Source organism: Pezoporus flaviventris, unplaced genomic scaffold (genome assembly GCF_033815535.1).
Source record: "Pezoporus flaviventris isolate CSIRO_AGI_PZ_B2104156 unplaced genomic scaffold, CSIRO_AGI_Pfla_v1 ptg000025l, whole genome shotgun sequence".
In the NCBI taxonomy this organism is placed as follows: Eukaryota; Metazoa; Chordata; class Aves; order Psittaciformes; family Psittacidae; genus Pezoporus; species Pezoporus flaviventris.
This window is the reverse complement of record NW_026892573.1, coordinates 32472415-32490969: the sequence shown is the minus strand read 5'-3', so window position 1 is coordinate 32490969 and position 18555 is coordinate 32472415. Positions and strand designations below refer to the sequence as shown.

General features: G+C 48.0%; 1 protein-coding gene across 4 annotated transcripts in view; it reads right to left on the bottom strand.

Moving 5' to 3' along the window:
- The window catches only part of GDPD4 (glycerophosphodiester phosphodiesterase domain containing 4), a 36980-nt gene that overhangs the window by 12710 nt on the left and 5715 nt on the right, over positions 1–18555 (bottom strand). For 2 of the 4 annotated variants that reach the window (XR_009744220.1, XM_061458059.1), the window contains exons 2-6: positions 10359–10567; positions 9637–9740; positions 8549–8642; positions 2322–2381; positions 164–262 (exon numbers count right to left, since the gene is read on the bottom strand). Coding sequence is in view for 3 of the 4 variants with exons in the window: in XM_061458059.1 (XP_061314043.1) it covers positions 164–262; positions 2322–2381; positions 8549–8642; positions 9637–9740; positions 10359–10541 (540 nt within the window). In the remaining variant the exon portion in view is untranslated. Of the gene's footprint in view, positions 1–163; positions 263–2321; positions 2382–8548; positions 8643–9636; positions 9741–10358; positions 10568–10707; positions 10795–18555 lie in introns of those variants that run through there. The other 2 variants (XM_061458060.1, XM_061458061.1) reach the window with 2 other exon arrangements.

The following is an 18555-nucleotide window of genomic DNA, read 5'->3' as shown; positions in this document are numbered from 1 at the left end:
ATAGGCAGCATCAAGTCCTAATAAAAGCTAATGCGAAAGCACATACCCTGCCAGGAAAACCCATGTGAAATACACCCACTGCATGGAGTATTTGCTACTACTTACCACAAAACGCTTCTATAACCAAGTTGTTCTTTCAAACAGACCTTCCAGCCCCTCTTACCTGGAGGGACAGGCAGACAGTTTTCCATTGGTCTCCCCAGAGTATGGATAGTACGAAGAGGGCTGTCACAGAGCAGATCAGCACAATCAAAGTCCCAATCTGGGGAGAAGAAGACGTAAGTCAGCTTCATCATTTCTGTGCCATCCATTTGACTCACAAGCTTATTTAAGCAGCTTGGACCGGATGAGTTTAAGATGTATGAGACTGACTGTACCAGTTAAGAGACAGATATCCAACGGGGCTAAAACCAGAACAACAGTGCTATTGATCGGCTTTTCTGCATGGCAAGATACTAAGTTAGGCACCCAACTATGTCACCTAAGGGCTCCCTCTATAGCCATTGGAGAATGAGAGGAATTTCCAGAGGCAATCAATTCCTGCTTGCTCTATGATGGAAGATGCCTCTCTATCTCTCTGCTGTTGTAGATGGAGTGTATAGGTGATCAGTTCACATTAAATCTCTAGCAGATAGATTATCTCAGCCTGGAGAAGAGAAGGATGCGTGGAGACCTCAGAGCAGCCTTCCAGTATCTGAAGCTATAGGGGCTATAAGGATGCTGGAGACGGGACTGTTCATTAGGGACTGTAGTGACAGGACAAAGGGTAACAGGCTCAAACTTAAACAGGGGAAGTTTAGATTGGATATAAGGAAGAAGTTCTTTACTGTGAGGGTGCTGAGGCACTGGAATGGGTTGCCCAGGGAGGTTGTGAATGCTCCATCCCTGGCTGTGTTCAAGGCCAGGTTGGACAGAGCCTTGGGTGCCGTGGTTTAGTGTGAGGTGTCCCTGTCCATGTCAGGGGGTTGGAACTGGATGATCTTAAGGTCCTTTCCAGCTGTAACTATTCTATAATTCTATGAAGATAGCTAAATTTAGAAGTGATGTATCCCACCTAAAAGAAACACCAATACAGCTTCCCTATGCTATGAGCTCCTTTACACAGGCCTCAACAACAGCAAACATTCCCGTAACAAAGAGATGGGAGTTCACTTCTGAACCAAAGAAGTGAGGATGTAGCTCAGTCTGTTCTTCGACTTCCTGCTCACTTTGGTACCAGCACAGTGGTCATGGCAGGCTCTGCTTGGTACATCATTTACCTGCTGGCAACTAAGTGCAAGTAGAAATTGCATCAAGGCCCCAGCCATTTTCAGGGGGATCCTACAGATCAACACCTGAATAATGATAGAATCTGACTGGTTTGGGTAGGAAGGGACCTTAAAGCTCATCCAGTTCCAACCCCCTGCCAAGGGCAGGGACCCCTTCCACTAGAGCAGCTTGCTCCAAGGCCCTGTGTCCAACCTGGCCTTGACCACTGCCAGGGATGGGGATGCACAACCTGTTCCAGCATCCCTAATCTGTTCCTGGTCTCTTCCACCCAAGGATGCAGCCTCAGGTTTTGTTATAAACTGTTCTACATCTCTCTGGTTCCTCTGGAAGCCAATTTTCAGTAGTAACATGACTGTACATCCATTACTTAAATGAAGAAACAGGATCAAGTACCTGCATGTTCAGCTATTGCCTTCCACTGCAAGATTTGCAATCACATTACATTTGCCCCAAATAGCCTCAAGAATTTCTTAAGGAAGGTGACTCTAATGCATCGTTTTGCAGCAACAGGTCTGAGGATTTGTTTCTGCACCATCAAAACTCCATGTGGCACTTCCCAAACCACCCGAAGACCAAAAGGCACAAGCTGCCAGGATGCCTTGGAAAATCCAGGTTTCTTCTTCCACTGCTGCTGGAGGCTGCTACGAAACTTATGCTGTGCTTCTCATGAACACTTTGCTTTCGTCTTCCTGTTACCACACGTAGAGGTGTCAAATATGGACAGCTTCACCCAAATGAGTCACTTCAGGCTCCTTTTGGAGTCAGTGGGGGGAAAAAGGTACTTTGAAATGTGATTCATCTCATCTTAATTTAGATGTCTATGACCAGTTGGCTGAGTTGCATCCTCAGAGTATTCATTTCCTTCCACTGACTGCAAAAGGAGTTCAGGTGATCAGCTCAGGTGGAGATATCACTCTTTGGGGTATCTAACGTCTCCTAAGATTAACCTCTTCCCTCTCTTGCTTCCATCCCATAATCTTCTTCATGCAGAGAAACACTCAATTGATTTAAAGCATGCATTGGAGTTATCAGAAACCCATGACTCTCCCCACCTTGTGACTCCAGTGTAGGTAGAGCTGCTGGCCTTCTGCAAGCAAACACAGCGCCAGGACCTGGGGAATCAAGCAGAGATTGTTTGTACCCTGGTAGGAGATGATGACCTGTGTTCAGTGAGCTACCCCTGGAATTACTTTTGCATTGGGAAGTCACTTCACACTAGTTCTTGCTGCACGATGTCAAGGCTGTTAGCAGGACAGGTATACGGAGATAAGTAAAAGTGCTTCTGAAAGCACATATCTGGGCTGCCCTGTAAGGTCAAAGCCCTTTCATGGGTAACACATAATTGGCTGCTTTGGGGTACACACTTTCGGTGACTTTTCTTTGTGAGTATTCTGAAAGAGGAGTGATGGCCAGGGTCAACTGCTATGGTATGAACCAATAAAGCATTAACTTTGCCTATTTCCTGTGCATTTGTTGTGATTAGAGGCATATCAACGACGGGAGAGAGGTCAGGGAGTAGAAAATGCCTCTAAAGCATCACAAAAACACAGAGCAGACAGCAAAAGAGGCAGCACTTCCAAAGTAATAGAAGGAAACCCAAGAGGCAGGCACATCTCAAGAGGGAAAACTGCATTGGAGATTAAAGGACTCTGGGGTTTGGTGGCTGGAATGTTCCTTCCCTCCCATAGCAAGTTGGAGTCATTGGGAAGGGTTCTTGAGGCATGGTGCGAACTCCAGCCAGGGCAAGGAGAAGCCTTGAAGACCAAGAAGCAAAGGATGAGGAAAGCCAGTCTGGTTTTAATGGAGCTTCTTCAAGTCTATAGGGATGCTGGGCATGGACTCTTCATTAGGGGCTGTAGTGACAGGACAAGGGGTAATGAGTTCAAACTGAAACAGGGGAAGTTTAGATTGGATATAAGGCAGAAGTTCTTTACTGTGAGGTGCTGAGGCACTGGAATGGGTTGCCCAACAAAGTTGTGAATGCTCCATCCCTGACGGTGTTCAAGGCCAGGTTGGACAGAGCCTTGGGTGCCATGGTTTAGTGTGAGGTGTCCCTGGCCATGGCAGGGGGTTGGAACTGGATGATCTTAAGCTCCTTTCCAACCCAAACCATTCTATGATTCTAAGTTGTCCCAGACCTAAGCAACCAATGAACCTGGTGATGAATTCTACCAGGAGAAGTACTTTGCTGCTGTGAAAACACACAGGTCTATGTGCAGTCGTATGAGTGCTTGGGGTGAGCTTCCCCACCACTGTAAGGGACAATCTGGGGACCAGTATCACCAGATATCAGTGCTTAAAGTATCTGTTAGGAGGTGTCAGTAGGCAGCAGTAGGCATTAGCATCAGTTAGAAGGATCATTTAAGATGCAGACTGTAGCACAGTGGGATTGTATGAAAACAGGACATACAGATTTAGGGAAAGAGGCTCTTCTCTCCCAAAATACAACGACAAAGGAATGCAAGCTGTTTCCCATCCAGCTACAAACACAGTCTTTTCAGGATCATGCTGATTTGAAACAAGCTATAAGCTCAGCAGAGAATACAGATCAGCTTTTAAGTGCTTCTTGACACATTAGCCTCCTTTAATCGAACCCTACACCCAGTACATGACGAGTAACCATGGGAGCAGCTCAGAGAGAACTGAATTACTGCTAAAGATCTTAAGCCAGCCCCATTTAAATAAGCTGTTTCAGAAAAGGGAAGAAAAAAGACACTTTGCCCCTTTTCTGCAAGCAATGTTATACAAAGCCCAACGGTCCTTGCCTAAGGTACAGCCAAACACTTATTTCACAGGCCATGTCCAGCTAGACTCTGCCCTGCAACTTCAGTATGAATGATGCATCACCTCTGGGAATGCCACAGGAGGCATTTTTGTGGATGGAAACAACATCTCATTGTCACTTAGAAGAAGAATAATCACCAGGTTTCACCCTCAGAGGGTGAAGAAGGAACTCTTGCAGTTGCACCTCTGGTCACTGTAGGAGAACGCATCCTTACGGACCAGTTTGCTGATGTGATGTGCACTGCTGAAGTTTAACACCTCAAGCCATGCTCCCTTAGCTTCATCCTGCTCCTCAAAAGCTGCCTCAGGACCTGCCCACCCACTCTTCCACAAAGAGCAGCTCCTTTAGCAGTGTCCCACATGTTTGCACCTAGACAGGACTTCCTCAGGCAAAAGGACAACCGGCACCAGCAGGTCTGCCACCTTCAAACTGCTCCATATATATCCTGGGAGTGTCTAATTCACATACACAGACATGTGGGCTTAGGTGACCAGCATGTTTCTGATTAGTACTGCTGAGGCTAGAGCCAAGGTCCCATCATCTCCTTCAGTCTTACATCCTCCAACACTTGAATTCTTCTCTTGTTTAGTTTGAGATGTGAAAGTGTCTCCCATCCATCATCTACCTGCAAAGTGGTACTTAAGGGATGCTTCCCAGTGGCAAGAGAGATGGACTTGCTGCAAGGATTGCACCTCTGCCACCCTTTTTCTGAGTGGATGCACTGACCACAAGTTCCTCCTGCCAAAGGATGGACAATAGATGCTTAAATCCACTCTAATTCAGCACAGGAATGACCTTGTACTTATTTCAGTGCTGCTGGGGAGGCTCAGGCAGCCTCTGAACCACCACAAGGACACAGAGACAGGCATTCAGGCATTCAGACACTCAGCTCACCTAAAATACCTGCTCACTTTGATGGCCATAACAAGTATTCAGGTCCTTACATTCACCTACTGGCAAACATGCAGCACCTCAGAACTTGGCTGGTACCCTACACTGTTAGGGGTGGATGTTTGAGATCACTTTTTGGACCCCAAGGCTGATGTACTGTGTGAGTTCTGTCTTAGTCTATGAACGGAGAGGCCACAACGCATCAGAACCTCTTTACTCTGTACAGTGACAAGTCACCTCCCCAAAACCCTTAGGACAAACACGGTTGAACTGCAGAGAGGGAAATATTATCTGTTAGTGTTCGAAAGACTGAGCAAGATTTTTCTCCTCCACTGAGCACGAATGCTCCCACAATTAGACACCCTCAGCTCTAATGGGGATGAGAAAATTGTCTTAGGGAGTGATAACAGTTGAATTAATTCAAACTGATTGTCTGAATGAATTACAGTGATGCCTGTGGACAGGGAGCATCTTTGAGCAGGGTTTTGTGCAGCATTTCATTCAGCTGCTGGTGGCCAGTGGGAAGAAGAGTGTTTGCTTCAATGGTTCACAATAAGATCCTGCAAGCAGGCTTGCTCCGGTTGGGAGCTATCATTAAGGATGGGTATGGTGCTCACAGACAAAACCAGGCCAGGCACTGGCTGCTATAAAAACCTTTCTGCTCCAACAAGGGCATCAGTGCTTGGTTTTCTGATGTGATGGGTTGCTGATGTAAAACACCGCACCTGGGTGAACGCCTGCAGCATATGTAAGGAAGTCTCCATTCAGCAGTTCAACCAGATCATGGGAGGTAATTCATCACTGGGGTAAGCTATTTGGCCATCAGTTGTCTGAGGTGTGTAAGGGTGATTCAGCTACCCTATAGTACCCACACTGACAGGGTTATGAGACGTGGAAGGGCCCTGTGAGGCTCTTAGTGTTCTGCTGGGTGGTTCATCAAAGGCTGCAGATGAAAGGCCAGATGCTGTGACAGGGAAGCTCTGCAGTGATGGAGATGTGATCCTTGGTAGAGCCCTTCCATGAAAGGAGCCCTGCCGGGATGAGCACTGCTGAGCCACAGTTGCCATCACAAGACCCTGCATGCAGGAATGGGACCATCGTGTGACCCTGCTTGTTTTGAGAGAGTGGAAGCACCAGTGGTGGCAGTGATTGACAGAGGGGAGACTGAGCTGAGCTCTTAGGCAGAAGCTCTTCCCTGGGAGGGTGCTGAGGCGCTGGCACAGGGTGCCCAGAGAAGCTGTGGCTGCCCCATCCCTGGCAGTGTTCAAGGCCAGGTTGGACACAGGGGCTTGGAGCAAGCTGCTCTAGTGGAAGGGGTCCCTGCCCGTGGCACAGGGTTGGAGCTGGAGGAGCTTTAAGGTCCCTTCAATCCTAAAGCATTCTATAATTCCATGGTCACTTTCCTTACACCCTTTTCCTTCAAGACCTAATCCTATTTAGGTAACAGCCCTGACAGCGTGAGGTCTCACATCTCCCAGTGCTCACTGCTCAAAACAGATGCATGCAGCAGTCTTGTCAAATGAGACACAGTGACAGTGGGATGCAATGAAGCAGGGCAAGGGCCCTTAGAAATACCCATCTTTAGGTGGGTCACTTAACAGCTCCATGAAAGCAAGGAGCAAATGGACCCTCATTGCAGGGGCTGTCCCTAGAGCAGGGGAACCTCTGACGTGTTTCTCTTGTAGGACTTGTCTGGTAGCATCCAGGTTACTCCTATTTCTTCAGGTTTATCCACGCTCACCCTCCTGAGGAAGGCAAATATTGTTATCCTCAATAGACAGAACTGAGCTGCTGGGATGGGGAGAAGGATGTGTCTACACATCCTTCAGTCAGTCGGACTGAGACTGAACCAAACCACGTAGGACACCAATTTCACCTCGTATTTTCCTTTGCCCATCACCTGCCCTGATAGCTCGTAGCCTCACATTCATGCTGCCAAAGACATGAAACCCCTCTAAGAAAATCTACTGCTTGGGTGCTCTTTGGTCTTTGGATCCAGTCAGAGCACGACCAAGCTGACACACCATCCCCAGGGATCTTCAGGCTCCTCAAGCCAAGAAAGCCCTTTAAAGCTCATGCTCATTTCTAGCCACGATGGGTTAGTCTGATCCTGAGGTTGACTCCAGATCCACAGCCTGCTGAGGTTAGGATCCCAGAGGTATCCATATCAAGTGGGCCAAAGCTCCCAGTTGCCCAAAGTATCATTGCAACCACCAAACCACCCATAGTACTCCATGGTCAATGGGAAAGCCACACAGGATTTGCTGAATAGCAGATATTGAGCCCTAGAGTCACACAGTCCTTGTAATCAAATGCTGTTGTTTGTCCTGCTCAGAGCACTGTTAGTGCACAGCTTTCAGGATGCTATTGATCACTGTGGGCATGGCCACACTGTCCTATTTATCACTTTGGGGTTTTGATTGCTAGCACTAGAATAAAAACCACTGTTTATTCGTCCCCCAGCAGGGACAAAGGACCCCAGGAACCTATTGTGTTAGGGCACTGCATGCACAAAGCACAGAGAGATTCCCTGCCGTGAGCAATTTACAGATGGCCTCTATGATGACACATGAGGGAGCAGGTAAGAACAGCAGGAATCGATGATAAAAGCTGGTTGTCAGTCACAAGGGTGAGTCAAAGCCATAACCTCACCCTCAGCACCGAGCATTTCAAAGTGGAAGTTGGAGCAGGGATGAGACTGAACGTGGACTCCAGTCCCTGCAGTTAAAGTGATTACTTAACCTGTAGCTATGGACGAAGAAAGCAGAAACACAGATCATAGAATCATAGGATCATAGAGTGGTTTGTGTTGGAAAGGACCTTAAGATCATTCAGTTCCAACCCCCTGCCACGGGCAGGGACATCTGTCTTTATTTGGGAGAGTTCCTCATAAAGGAAAGGACAGAGAAGAATGATGAGTAGCTAGAACTTTTAGCTGCCTTGGTGTGTTTCCATAAAGTATGTTTCCATAAGTAGGATTCCATACAGTATGTTTCCATAAGTAAGCAAAGCAGGGAGCAGATCAGAAGTCCAGAGAAAATGGCACAGGATTTGGAAAAGTGAAGATCTCAGGAATATTGCCTCTGTAGGAAGAGACTCACGCTATGGAAATAGCGTTTCTGTTGCCTCTATCTGAAGAGAAGCCCTCCAGCAAAGCTGAGTGAGTCAAGGCAGCTTCACTGACAATGTTCCCCTCTTCTAATGAGCTTCTTCATTCAGGATTAGAGGAATAACTCAGCTTTGATGACACAGCATCACTACGTGACTCACAGCCCCATACTTCCCTGCTGCTTCCCCTATGCCTAAATCCAGCCACTGCAGTCCCAGCTCTCCTTGGGTCCAAGGAGAGATTGGACACACTCATTGAAGGGAAATCATAGGGAGAAAACTACACCTGGTTTAGAGACCCCTGGGCTGAAATTGGTCATCTGTAAGGGGACATGGGGAGAAAGAACTGTTTAACACTTACTGTGCTCCAAATCTTCCATAGATACCCACTGTCTGTGGGGCTAGGTTGAGCGTTGGTCTGAAACATTAAAGCCATCCTTATGTCTACTTTTTAGGACCACAAATCACAGTCAGCTTAGAAGGAGCATCACTTACCAATAACAGCGTGATGTACGTGAACAAGAGTGCAGCCACACTCAGGAGAACAAGAGACCAGAGGAACCAGAAGCCCAGGGCCTCGTAGTTATACCTAAAGAGCAATGAAATATTACAGTAGAGGTTTGTGTTTAGCACATGGAGAGGAACAACAGCCCTGTTCCTTGAAATGTGACATTTTCAAAGCAATAAGACAAAGAAGGAAGGAGGAATAACTTACCCTATAACATGCAAAAAGGGTTAAGACCCTCCTTCCCCAAATCCATAACTGCATTAACCACCTGACTAATACCCCAATGTGTTGGGGTGGTAAAATACAGGACCGAGTGGATGGGCTTGCTCCAGAGAGCTCCCAGTCTGGCACAGCACCTTGCTGCAGACAAGGCAGCCTGGGGGAACAGGAAGATGACATGGCTCAGGCCAACAACACATCTTACTGCCTGTGGTTGTGTAAGGCATCATAACAGGAGGGAGACCTGAAGCAGAAAACACCAGAAAGCTGGATGGATGCAGAGGGATTGCCCAAGGAAGAGAGAGGGAACCTTTACTTTCACCCAAAGGCTCAATAAGGATGAATACCATTACCACACCTTTCCTCCCCATACTATTTGAGCTGGTTTAATTCCAGGGGCCAGATTTGCATAACTGTTGCCTACGTACTGCAGAAGGAGAGGATTTGCATAAATCACTGCTGGTGATTCCTTACTTTTGAGCCTGGGAACACACAATTCTCTTTCTGTAGATAGCTGGCTCAATGCCTCTGATGCCAACCACTACATATCCTCAGAGGAAAGAGCAGGAGGGGAAAAGACTCGGAGAAGGAAAGGAAAGAGGTATTTAATCCACTCACAATTTCCGTGATGATGATTCTCTCCTTTCTCCCAAATCCCCACTTAGAGCCAAGCAAAAGGCAGAGCCTCAGCACCTCTGAAGTCATTGACCACTCAATGTGGATGCTGTAACCAAGAGCTTAAGGAGCCAAATCTTTGGCTCATGGCTGAAGCTGCTGGGGAGGCTGCCCGTCGCTTCCCAGCCACCCAAGAGACCTGCCCAAGGGGTGAGAGAGAGGAGAACAAGGTGGTACTCACCAGTCAAAGTTATTGTAGTCGTTTTTCGCTTCCCCACACATGTACAGAAAGACCAGAGAGAAAAAGAAAGCTCCAACAAGCAATGGGAAAAACATGCGTTCCCGCTGGAGAGGGAGAGGAAGGACAAGTGGTCAGAGCCTTGCCTGCCCCGAAGCAATCAGAACATGTTGTAGATACTGATAGGGTGCTCTTAAAACACGTGGGTTGGTGTTGGATGTCCCCAAGCAGATACGGAGAGGAATTCCCTCCCTGTCCCTTGCGACCAGGGGAATGTCCTCAAAAGCATACTGTGCACTATTTACTTTCAGGGGAAGCAGATCTCATGCCTTCACAAAGGAACAGGGGTTTAAGCACCTCACATGGGAGGGAATTGCACCATGCAGCAGCCCTCTTTGCAATTCTTACTGCACACCCATCCTAAATATTATGTGTTTCTTTTGATCCTATGGCTTTGAGATGTTGGGAGGGTTTGGTCCTTTCCTTTCTTACAGCTCTGTGGTGGCACAGAGAAACTGAGCTTGCCACAGAAACACAGCAATACATAGAATCATAGAATGATCCAAGCACTTAGAGCAGAATCTAACATCTAGCACCCAACAGGTCTCATTGGGCTCCAAACGATGCTGGACAGGGATGCCTTTGGCCCACAACATCAAGCACTTGTCGGCTTGGCTTGGCCTGTCCCTAACACAGAAATCTGTGCTGGTTTTGAGCTAATTTACCCTCTTGCAGCAGCATTGCCCAGGCTCAGCCCTGCTGCGCTGGTACCGCTTCCACTGGCAGCTGTAGAAACCAGCCAGGCAGGAGACGAAGGGCTGATGCTCATAGCGCTGCAGCAAGCGCTGGCGAACCACCTTCAGCTTCCCAAACTTGAGCTTCTTCAAGCTGCTGGAACCGGTCTCCATCTGAGCAGCTTTATCTCATCTTCCTCCTGGAACAAGACCATGGCATTATGGGGATAACCCTCCTTTCATCAGCTTTTGTATCAGCAAACAAGGAGGAAGTTTCCTCAAGAGGATGCTGAGACCAGCAGGAAAAGGTGCTGGGGAATCTCCCCCTAACTTCACAGACCTGAGATGTCTAAGCAAAGAGCATGGGCTTTCCAAGTCCCCTCAGCAGTCTGTGCTGCTCCTGGTAGTAACTTAGGTGCTCTGAACCATAGAATCCTAGAACCATAGAATGTTTGGGATGGAAGGGACCTTAGAGATCATCTAGTTCCATTCCCACTGCCATGGGCAGGGACACCTCTGCCTCCTTTTGACTATACAGAGAGCTCTGGGTAACGAAATCACTAACTTAAGCACTCCATGCAAATTCTCAACTAATGGTAGATGAGCCTGAGCCTAGGCATAGCCATAAGAATCAATTCAATGTCACTGTGACCTGTCTACAACCTGCTATCAGTTTAACTAGCTTGTGTAGGAAAGGGACTAAAACCTTCCAGGTACACAGCTCTTATCCTGGCAAAACTACACCACTGCATGGTCTGATCCCTTCAGAACAGTTTCCTGACTGGAATAGCTTTATGTGGCACGGGTTTTCAGGGGTAGAAAGAGAAGCAGTAAAGATGCACACAAACAGGATCTGCACACAAACAGGGTCTCTTCATAATGAAGCATTTAAAGGAATAACCTGGTGGTAAACTGCAACCAATGTAGTTAACAGTGAAGCAAACAGCACAGGGGTTTGTGCTATCAAGGAGGCCTTTGCCCAGCAGGGCACTACAAATACTGCAAGGACAGATTTAGAAGCAAAAAGCCCTGTGTGTCCAAGAAGCACCATTATCCAGCACTCTAATACAGAGATAACCAGAGATGTTTTCTGTTGCATTATAAAGTATCCTTGAGTCTATACCAACCACGACATGATTTAGCGTTAAGGTGTCCCTGCCCATGCCAACTGGATGATCTTAAGGTCCTTTCCAACCCAAACCATTCTATGATTCTATATTCAAACCCAAGCCTGTTTGCTGCCAAGTCCCAGCTTAAGACCCCCGGTTTCCCTGATTTATCTGATAACAGTCGTTTAAGGACAAGACTGAACTGTTTGCTGCACTATATGCATGGATGAAAGGCACACATAAATAATTTGTAAGTCAGAGACCAGTGTATCTTTAAATGGGTAAATCCTTGCTCATTGATGCTTCCAAAAATCCCAGCTCAGTTTGCAGAAAGCACAAGCAAAACAGAGCCGTAAGGAGCAAGTTAAAACTGAAATGATGCATCCCTAAAGCCCTTCCCAAATGTCCCAGCCTGCTGGCAGCTGGAGTGCAAGGATAAAGGATGGAAGTGAGACAAAAGGGAGTTCAGTTTGGACCACTATGAATTAAGCAGCGCCCAAGTGCGCCATGCCCCGAATGCCTTCCTGAGACAGACGTGTCTCCCCATCCAGCAAAGTCACAGGGAGTCGCACCCTCTTGGCTACAGTGGGGTCAAGCCACCCCTAGCAGCTCAGCAGTATCGGATCCTGGCACCAGCAGGTCACCCCATAGTGAAAAATTGATGCCAATCTCATGTGGCAAGGTGCGATCCTGCTCTTGGATTACCCAGGGCACAGATGGGGGACGTGGGCATTATGCCATTGGCAAGTGGTGTACATGACATGTATATATGATCCTGCTGTCCCCGTCAGCTGGCATAAACCCTGCAGTTACCAAGTGACCCCAGCCACCTCTTTTGAACACATTTGAACCTTCAGAGCTCTCACCAAGCCATGCCATGGGGTTGCAGTATTTGTTACCTCTTACAAGGATCCCTAAGCTATGTGTTTAGTTCCCCTATCACCAAACCACAGCACCTTTTGCCCAACCCTCCTCCTTCAGCGACAGGAATTCAGGGCACTGGACCAAACCCAACAGTTTTGCTGGCAAAGGGCCATGAGGTTTGTTACTCACATTCCTGGTGTGGTCAATATTTACCTATGAGTACACAGAATTGGACAGGGAAACAGAGATTACAGAGACCTCCAAACACTGTCAGCTCCATCTGGCTGGCTACAGCTGCACATTAAGTGTTAAATCTAAGTGTTATCTATCCTGCAGTGATGGAGATCCCACCAGCCCCAAAGACAGGCTAATCCAGTCCTAACTAGCTTACTGTTAAGAGCTGGGGGGTTTCCCCCCCATGCCTAGTCTCCCATTGTACATCTTAAGCACATTATTTCATGCCCTGCTCATGGTGGATGTAGGGAACAGCTTAAACTTTTCCTCCCTTACATATTTCACATACTTACATTTGGGCATCTCCCCTTAAGCCTTCTCTAGCCTGAACAACCTCACCTTCTGGGGTCTTTCTTTGTCGTTCATGTTTTCCTCTCCCCAGATATCAACAGTCACCTGCTATTTGGGATTTTCCTTGCATTTCCCATGGGGTTTGGCGCACGGTAGCGGTACTAGGATGGGGTGAACAAGCCACAGCCTCTCCAGGCAGACCTGTTCACCCATAGCACAGGCTACTCAATACCTGGAGCATCCAGTGTGTCTCAGGTATCGAACACCATCCTGTCTCATCTTCTGAATGCTTAATTCACCCTGGACTCACTCCCTGCAGCAAGGGAACGGTGTTTTCAGCTTTAAGCATCACAGCATTATGCATCAGGGACAGCTCACCAAATATTTGGGCTACTTCACTCTTCCTAAGAGTGCAGCTCTGCAGGGACCTACAATGCATTTACACTGTGCCGTTGCTGGTATCAGCAAATGCTCCAGTGGCAACTCCAGAAGAAATCCCTCGTGGAGGTGACAAGTCCCATGTGAGGGTAAGGAAGGGAAGACAAAGACAAGGACAGCCAGAAACATCCTTCTCAGCTCAAAATGCACTCAGAGCTCCAAGCACTCCTTTCTCCTCTTCATCTGTGCCTTTCCACACAGGCATCACTCCTTCCCTTTTACCTTCACATCTTCTCCTGGCTTCCTTCCTTCAGGTGCACCTAATTCTGTTTAACTTAATGCAAGCTCCCTCCTTACATCTGAGCCACCCTGCAGGCTCTCCATGAGCCTCCATCCCATGGTTTCACCCTTGCTCACAAAGCACCACCCTGCTGCTACAGCTGTGATGGGGCATTCAAAAGCCATAACAACATCCCTACTAGTATCTGAATCTGCAATGCTTCAGACTACATCAAACACTGCAACATTTGAGCTCACAGGCATCTGATCCTAACAGAGGTAATATCCCAACATCTGGACCCAACAACCACCTAAAGGGGTGAACAATACCACAACATATGGAGGATGCAGAGGCCAAAAGCCAGATCTGCGTTAGGATCTGGAGCACTTCAGCCAGTGCCTGGATGTAGCAAGAGACCTGACAGTGCTTGCATCCAGGTCTGAAGCAGTGCTGCTAAGATGCAATGCTTCCTCATCAGGCAAAAGTAAATGGATAGAGGAGGGAAACACAAACATGAACCCATTCACTGGGAAAGCCACGGGAGCAAAGAGCAAGCAGGAAAACACGAATCAGGAGAGCAAAGTTTAGGAGTCCTTGGCAAGTGAGCCATGAAAGCAGTAACGTGTGTATGTTTTTCAGCTCCATAAACCCAAGAGCCCTGAGGTCTTCCCCTTGCAGAGACTTTGCTTGCTCGCAGATAAGAGTCCCTGTAATCACAGGCACTTGCACAGGGCTGCTCATTTCCAACTGCTTGACAGAGAGTGAGGAAAAGCATGAGAAATAGCCCAGAGGGATGATGGAGGAAAGAGAAGGAGGGAAAAAGCAGGATACATTCAGCCACACAGCCTGAAATCAGAAGGTGCTGCAAGAGGAGCTCGATGGAGAGGCCAGCGTACAAGCAAGGAGCAAACCCCTTGTCTTTCTTGGTGCTTTAGAGCTGGGGCATTCACCCTTAAGGGCTTAAACAGGAACAGCAGCCAGATTTGGCATTGTCCTATAGCTTTTTCCTTGGGGTTTTGAGGTATTTCTTTCCTTTCCCCTGCATCTACTCAGCTTTCTCCAACACAGCATCCTACAATGTATGGGCAGTTGGGTGCAGGGACCTTTCCAGGTGTTGCAAACACCCTTCACAGTGTTCACTGCAAGGAGAGAGTTGGAAAAACCATTACATGGGTACCAGAAGACATAGAATCATAGAATAGTTTGGGTTGGAAAGGACCTTAAGATCATCCAGTGCCAACCCCCCTGCCATGGGCAGGGACACCTCTTACCAAACCATGGCACCCAAGGCTCTGTCCAACCTGGTCTTGAACACTGCCAGGGATGGAGCATTCACAACCTCCCTGGGCAACCCATTCCAGTGCCTCAGCACCCTCACAGTAAAGAACTTCTTCCTTATATCCAATCTAAACTCCCCCTGTTTCAGTTTGAACCCATCACCCCTTGTCCTATCACTCCAGTCCCTAATGAAGAGTCCCTCCCCAGCATCCCTATAGGCCCCCTTCAGACACTGGAAGTTGCTCTGAGGTCTCCATGCAGCTTCTCTTCTCCAGGCTGAACAGCCCCAACGTTCGTGAGGGATGTGGAGATGGTCATTCCTCAGTACCTGAGCATGGGCAGCTTGCCCTGAGCACCTTGATGGTGTGGGAAAGCAGCAGATGGGAGTGATGTCCACTTTGCCCATAGAGCCATTTCCAAGGTATCTGGAGAGAAAGCAGTGCTTGGTGGAAGCGGTACCTTGAGCCCGAGTTGAGCCTCTCCAGCACCTGCAGCTCTCTTGCATGGACATCGCTGGTGCCATCCCACCTCTTTGTGAGGCATCGTTTCCTGCCCTTCCACCTTGGAGTCTTCCACAGCATCACACCAGGAGATGTAAAGGAGCAGAATCAATCTCTTGGCAAGCTGCTGGTTGATCACCATCACCACGAGCTGCACGCAGATCTTGCCACTGGCCAGAAAAGCTCAACAAAGAGCATCCCTTAACCCTGCATTTCCACTCTATAGAGCCTGCATAAAGCTCTGGATCACAGCCTTGGACCTCTTATTTCACCATCACCTGCCTCCAGTTTCTTTCAGGGAACTAATGAGGTTTAACACAGGAAAAGAAGCAGGATCAAATGAAATAAAGCTGGTCATAATCCCCCTATGAGAGGGAATATGTATAATTTCCTTTCCCTGGCAGCCCATAATTACAATTTATCACTAAGACATTCAACAGTTTCCTTGATAAGCCCTAATTATACCTTACTCATGTGTGGGATCCCAGGGTGTATGTGCAGCCTGGGACAAACACGTGCAAAGGATGTCTCATGAATTGATTGGCTTTAAGGTGGAAGAACACAGCCTTTAGTACAAAGAATAAATGGGTTTTGATGCAGGAAACAAGGAATGAATGTGGAAGTAGAAGGGTTTAACAAGGAATAACTGCTCCTATGGCTGCAGGGACTACGTTTCTCCGTTTCATTTGATGTAGTACACCTCCAACATGCAATGGCTGTGGTTTCCAGAGCTATGGAGAGGTTTAAACCAAGTTTAATGGCCTGTGTTTTGTTATATGCCACCACACGTTGAACAGACCAAATAATCAAGCCCATTTCAAACAAATTAATACAAATACAGCCCAAATCCTGCATCTATTAGGGTTGCAGAGGGGCTTATCCCCATCACAGAGGACTCTGCTCTGGTGACCTGGTGTCTAAAGGTAAGACATGAGGCCAAACCTGGATCTCCATGGTCCCAAGGATGCTCCAGTTACAAGGAAAGGAAAAGGTTACCCATATCTGACCCAAGGTGTCCTCCTAGCCCCAGTCAGTAACAACGATTCTCAGCTTTATAGATGGAAATGGAGTAGATTCTGGCTGTGGATAGCAAAGCAATCCCAACCTCTGCCATCAAATGCTGACCCGAACACAGCAGGTTTTTGTACTTCCACGTCTGTTTTCCATGTTTTCCTCCTCACTAAAATGTGGAGAGGGCCCAGTTTGGCCATAAAAGAGCCTTAAAAACTCTGGCATATCAGAATTCTCATTTAAAAAGAAGATACCCACCTATATGAAGTGGCCCAGATGATGTGTTTTCAAGTCTTGCTTTCCCTGGGTGTATTCATGTGGCTCCAGGGGTGAGAAAGCTCCGATCAAAGTGTTCTTGGGTGCATGGGCACTTTCCCAGCATCATGAAAATAGGCACAACGCAAAGGTAGCTTTGGTCCTGTTGGTGCCAGGACCATCAGCAGGGTCTTCCCTCTGGTTTTGATCCTGAGCTCCTCCATATAGCTGATATATAACCCCTAAGCTTGGCTTGTAACCCTCCTTAGCTCAGTCTTGGATTCCTCCTGCTATAAGGACAACCAGCCCTTTGGGGAAGCTGGCATCCTTCCTCTGGGCACTATCAAGGCAGAAATTAGCCCCAAAAGGATCAAGAACAGCATCTTTCCAACTGTGAGCACCCACCACCCATGCAGATGTTGGTCCCAGCAGGCAGCAGTGAGATGTCCATGTCTAGGTGTCATTTTGCCCATCCAAAGAGGGAATCAGGAGCATCAATGAGCTCATACCCCAGGTCAAGCCTGAAAATAGAGACTCAGCATGACTAATTTGGGGTGAAATGATGTTCCCTAAACTTCAGCGTGGTCAATGGGAGAAAGGAAGAGTTTTGTCTGCTCGTGGATGTACATCACCTGCACTGATGGGTGCAGCCACGCTCAGCTCAGCCCCATGCAGCACACAGGGCACAGCCCTGGGTGGCCATCGGCTTTCTAAGAAGTCACTCTCCCCTCACTGAAAAGCCACTATGGGGAGGCAAAAAGTGATTCCACATCTCAAAGCCTGTCTGGGGGAAGGGAAAGAGGAGGAATAAATCCCTTTTAGAGGGGAAAAAAAGGAGCTTAGAAAGGGAAATATTTCTTTGAAGATAAATCCTACTGTGTGCAATCCAGCATGCCCTGGCTCGGGTCCCTCTCTGCTCCTGTGAATGCCTAAGCAGCTCTTTGTGCCCTGCTCTTAAGGGGAGACGAGGAGAATGGGATGTGAGGGACCCTCTGCAGCCCCATAGCCCCACCAAGGGCAACACGCTGCCGCGAGCATCGTGCCCAGGGGAAGACTTTGTCCATCAGCCAAAAGAAGGGAAGAAAAGAGGTTTGTGGATCACATGCGCTGCGCTATTCAACACAAACAAAGGGCAGGGGCACAGCAATGAAGCCCCCAGTGCTGGCTGCAGGTGTTAAAGTTCAATCCCTGGGGCAAAACACCCCTGTAAGGAGGGAGGAAAAGGGAGTAAAGGATGTTTTCAGTGCCAGCAGTTGGAGGTTTCTCTGTTTAGTTATGTACAGTGTCCAAATGCATCAGGGCTGGCTCAGTTTGCATCCCAAGAGTGGGATTCTGCTGTTCCCAAAGGAAAATCCCTTAAAGGTAATTAAACACTAACACTTCCCTACAGAAAACTGTTAAGCCCATTTGAGGGCAAAAGGATTGTTTGACACACAGAATCCATGCTCAAATCCCCTGACCCAACAGCAACGTATGGATGCAGCAGAGCCATCACCCAGAGCCTCAGTTCCCCAACTTCAGGCTGTGCCAACAGTGCAACAAGAGCAGCAGATGAGGACTGCATCCACGTGCTGGTGATCCATGGGGCTGCTTATCAAGGCAGGAAGATCAGTGTAGACAACCCATAGGCAGGACCTTGATGGACCTCCTCAGGGCCCAGGATATCCAGCAGCACCCAGCAGCACTCACATCCCAGCAGCCTGGAGGAAGGGAGTCATTCATCTCATTGCAAAGCTTGGGGTTGGTGTTCCCATCCTCCCTTGGTCTTATTGTAAGAGTGGTTGGACTCGTGTTGCTTGTGTTTGAGGGGTCACCCTGAGCTCCCATTAGAGCCAGTGGAGAGAAATGGGCACGACTCAGCTCATCCAGGGGCTATATAGGCCAGATGAATTGTCCCACAAGTGTCCAGAGTGCCAGGCTGAAGCTGAAATACAAGATGAAGGAGCACCCATCACTCAACCCCAGCAAGCCCAATTCAGCCTTATAAC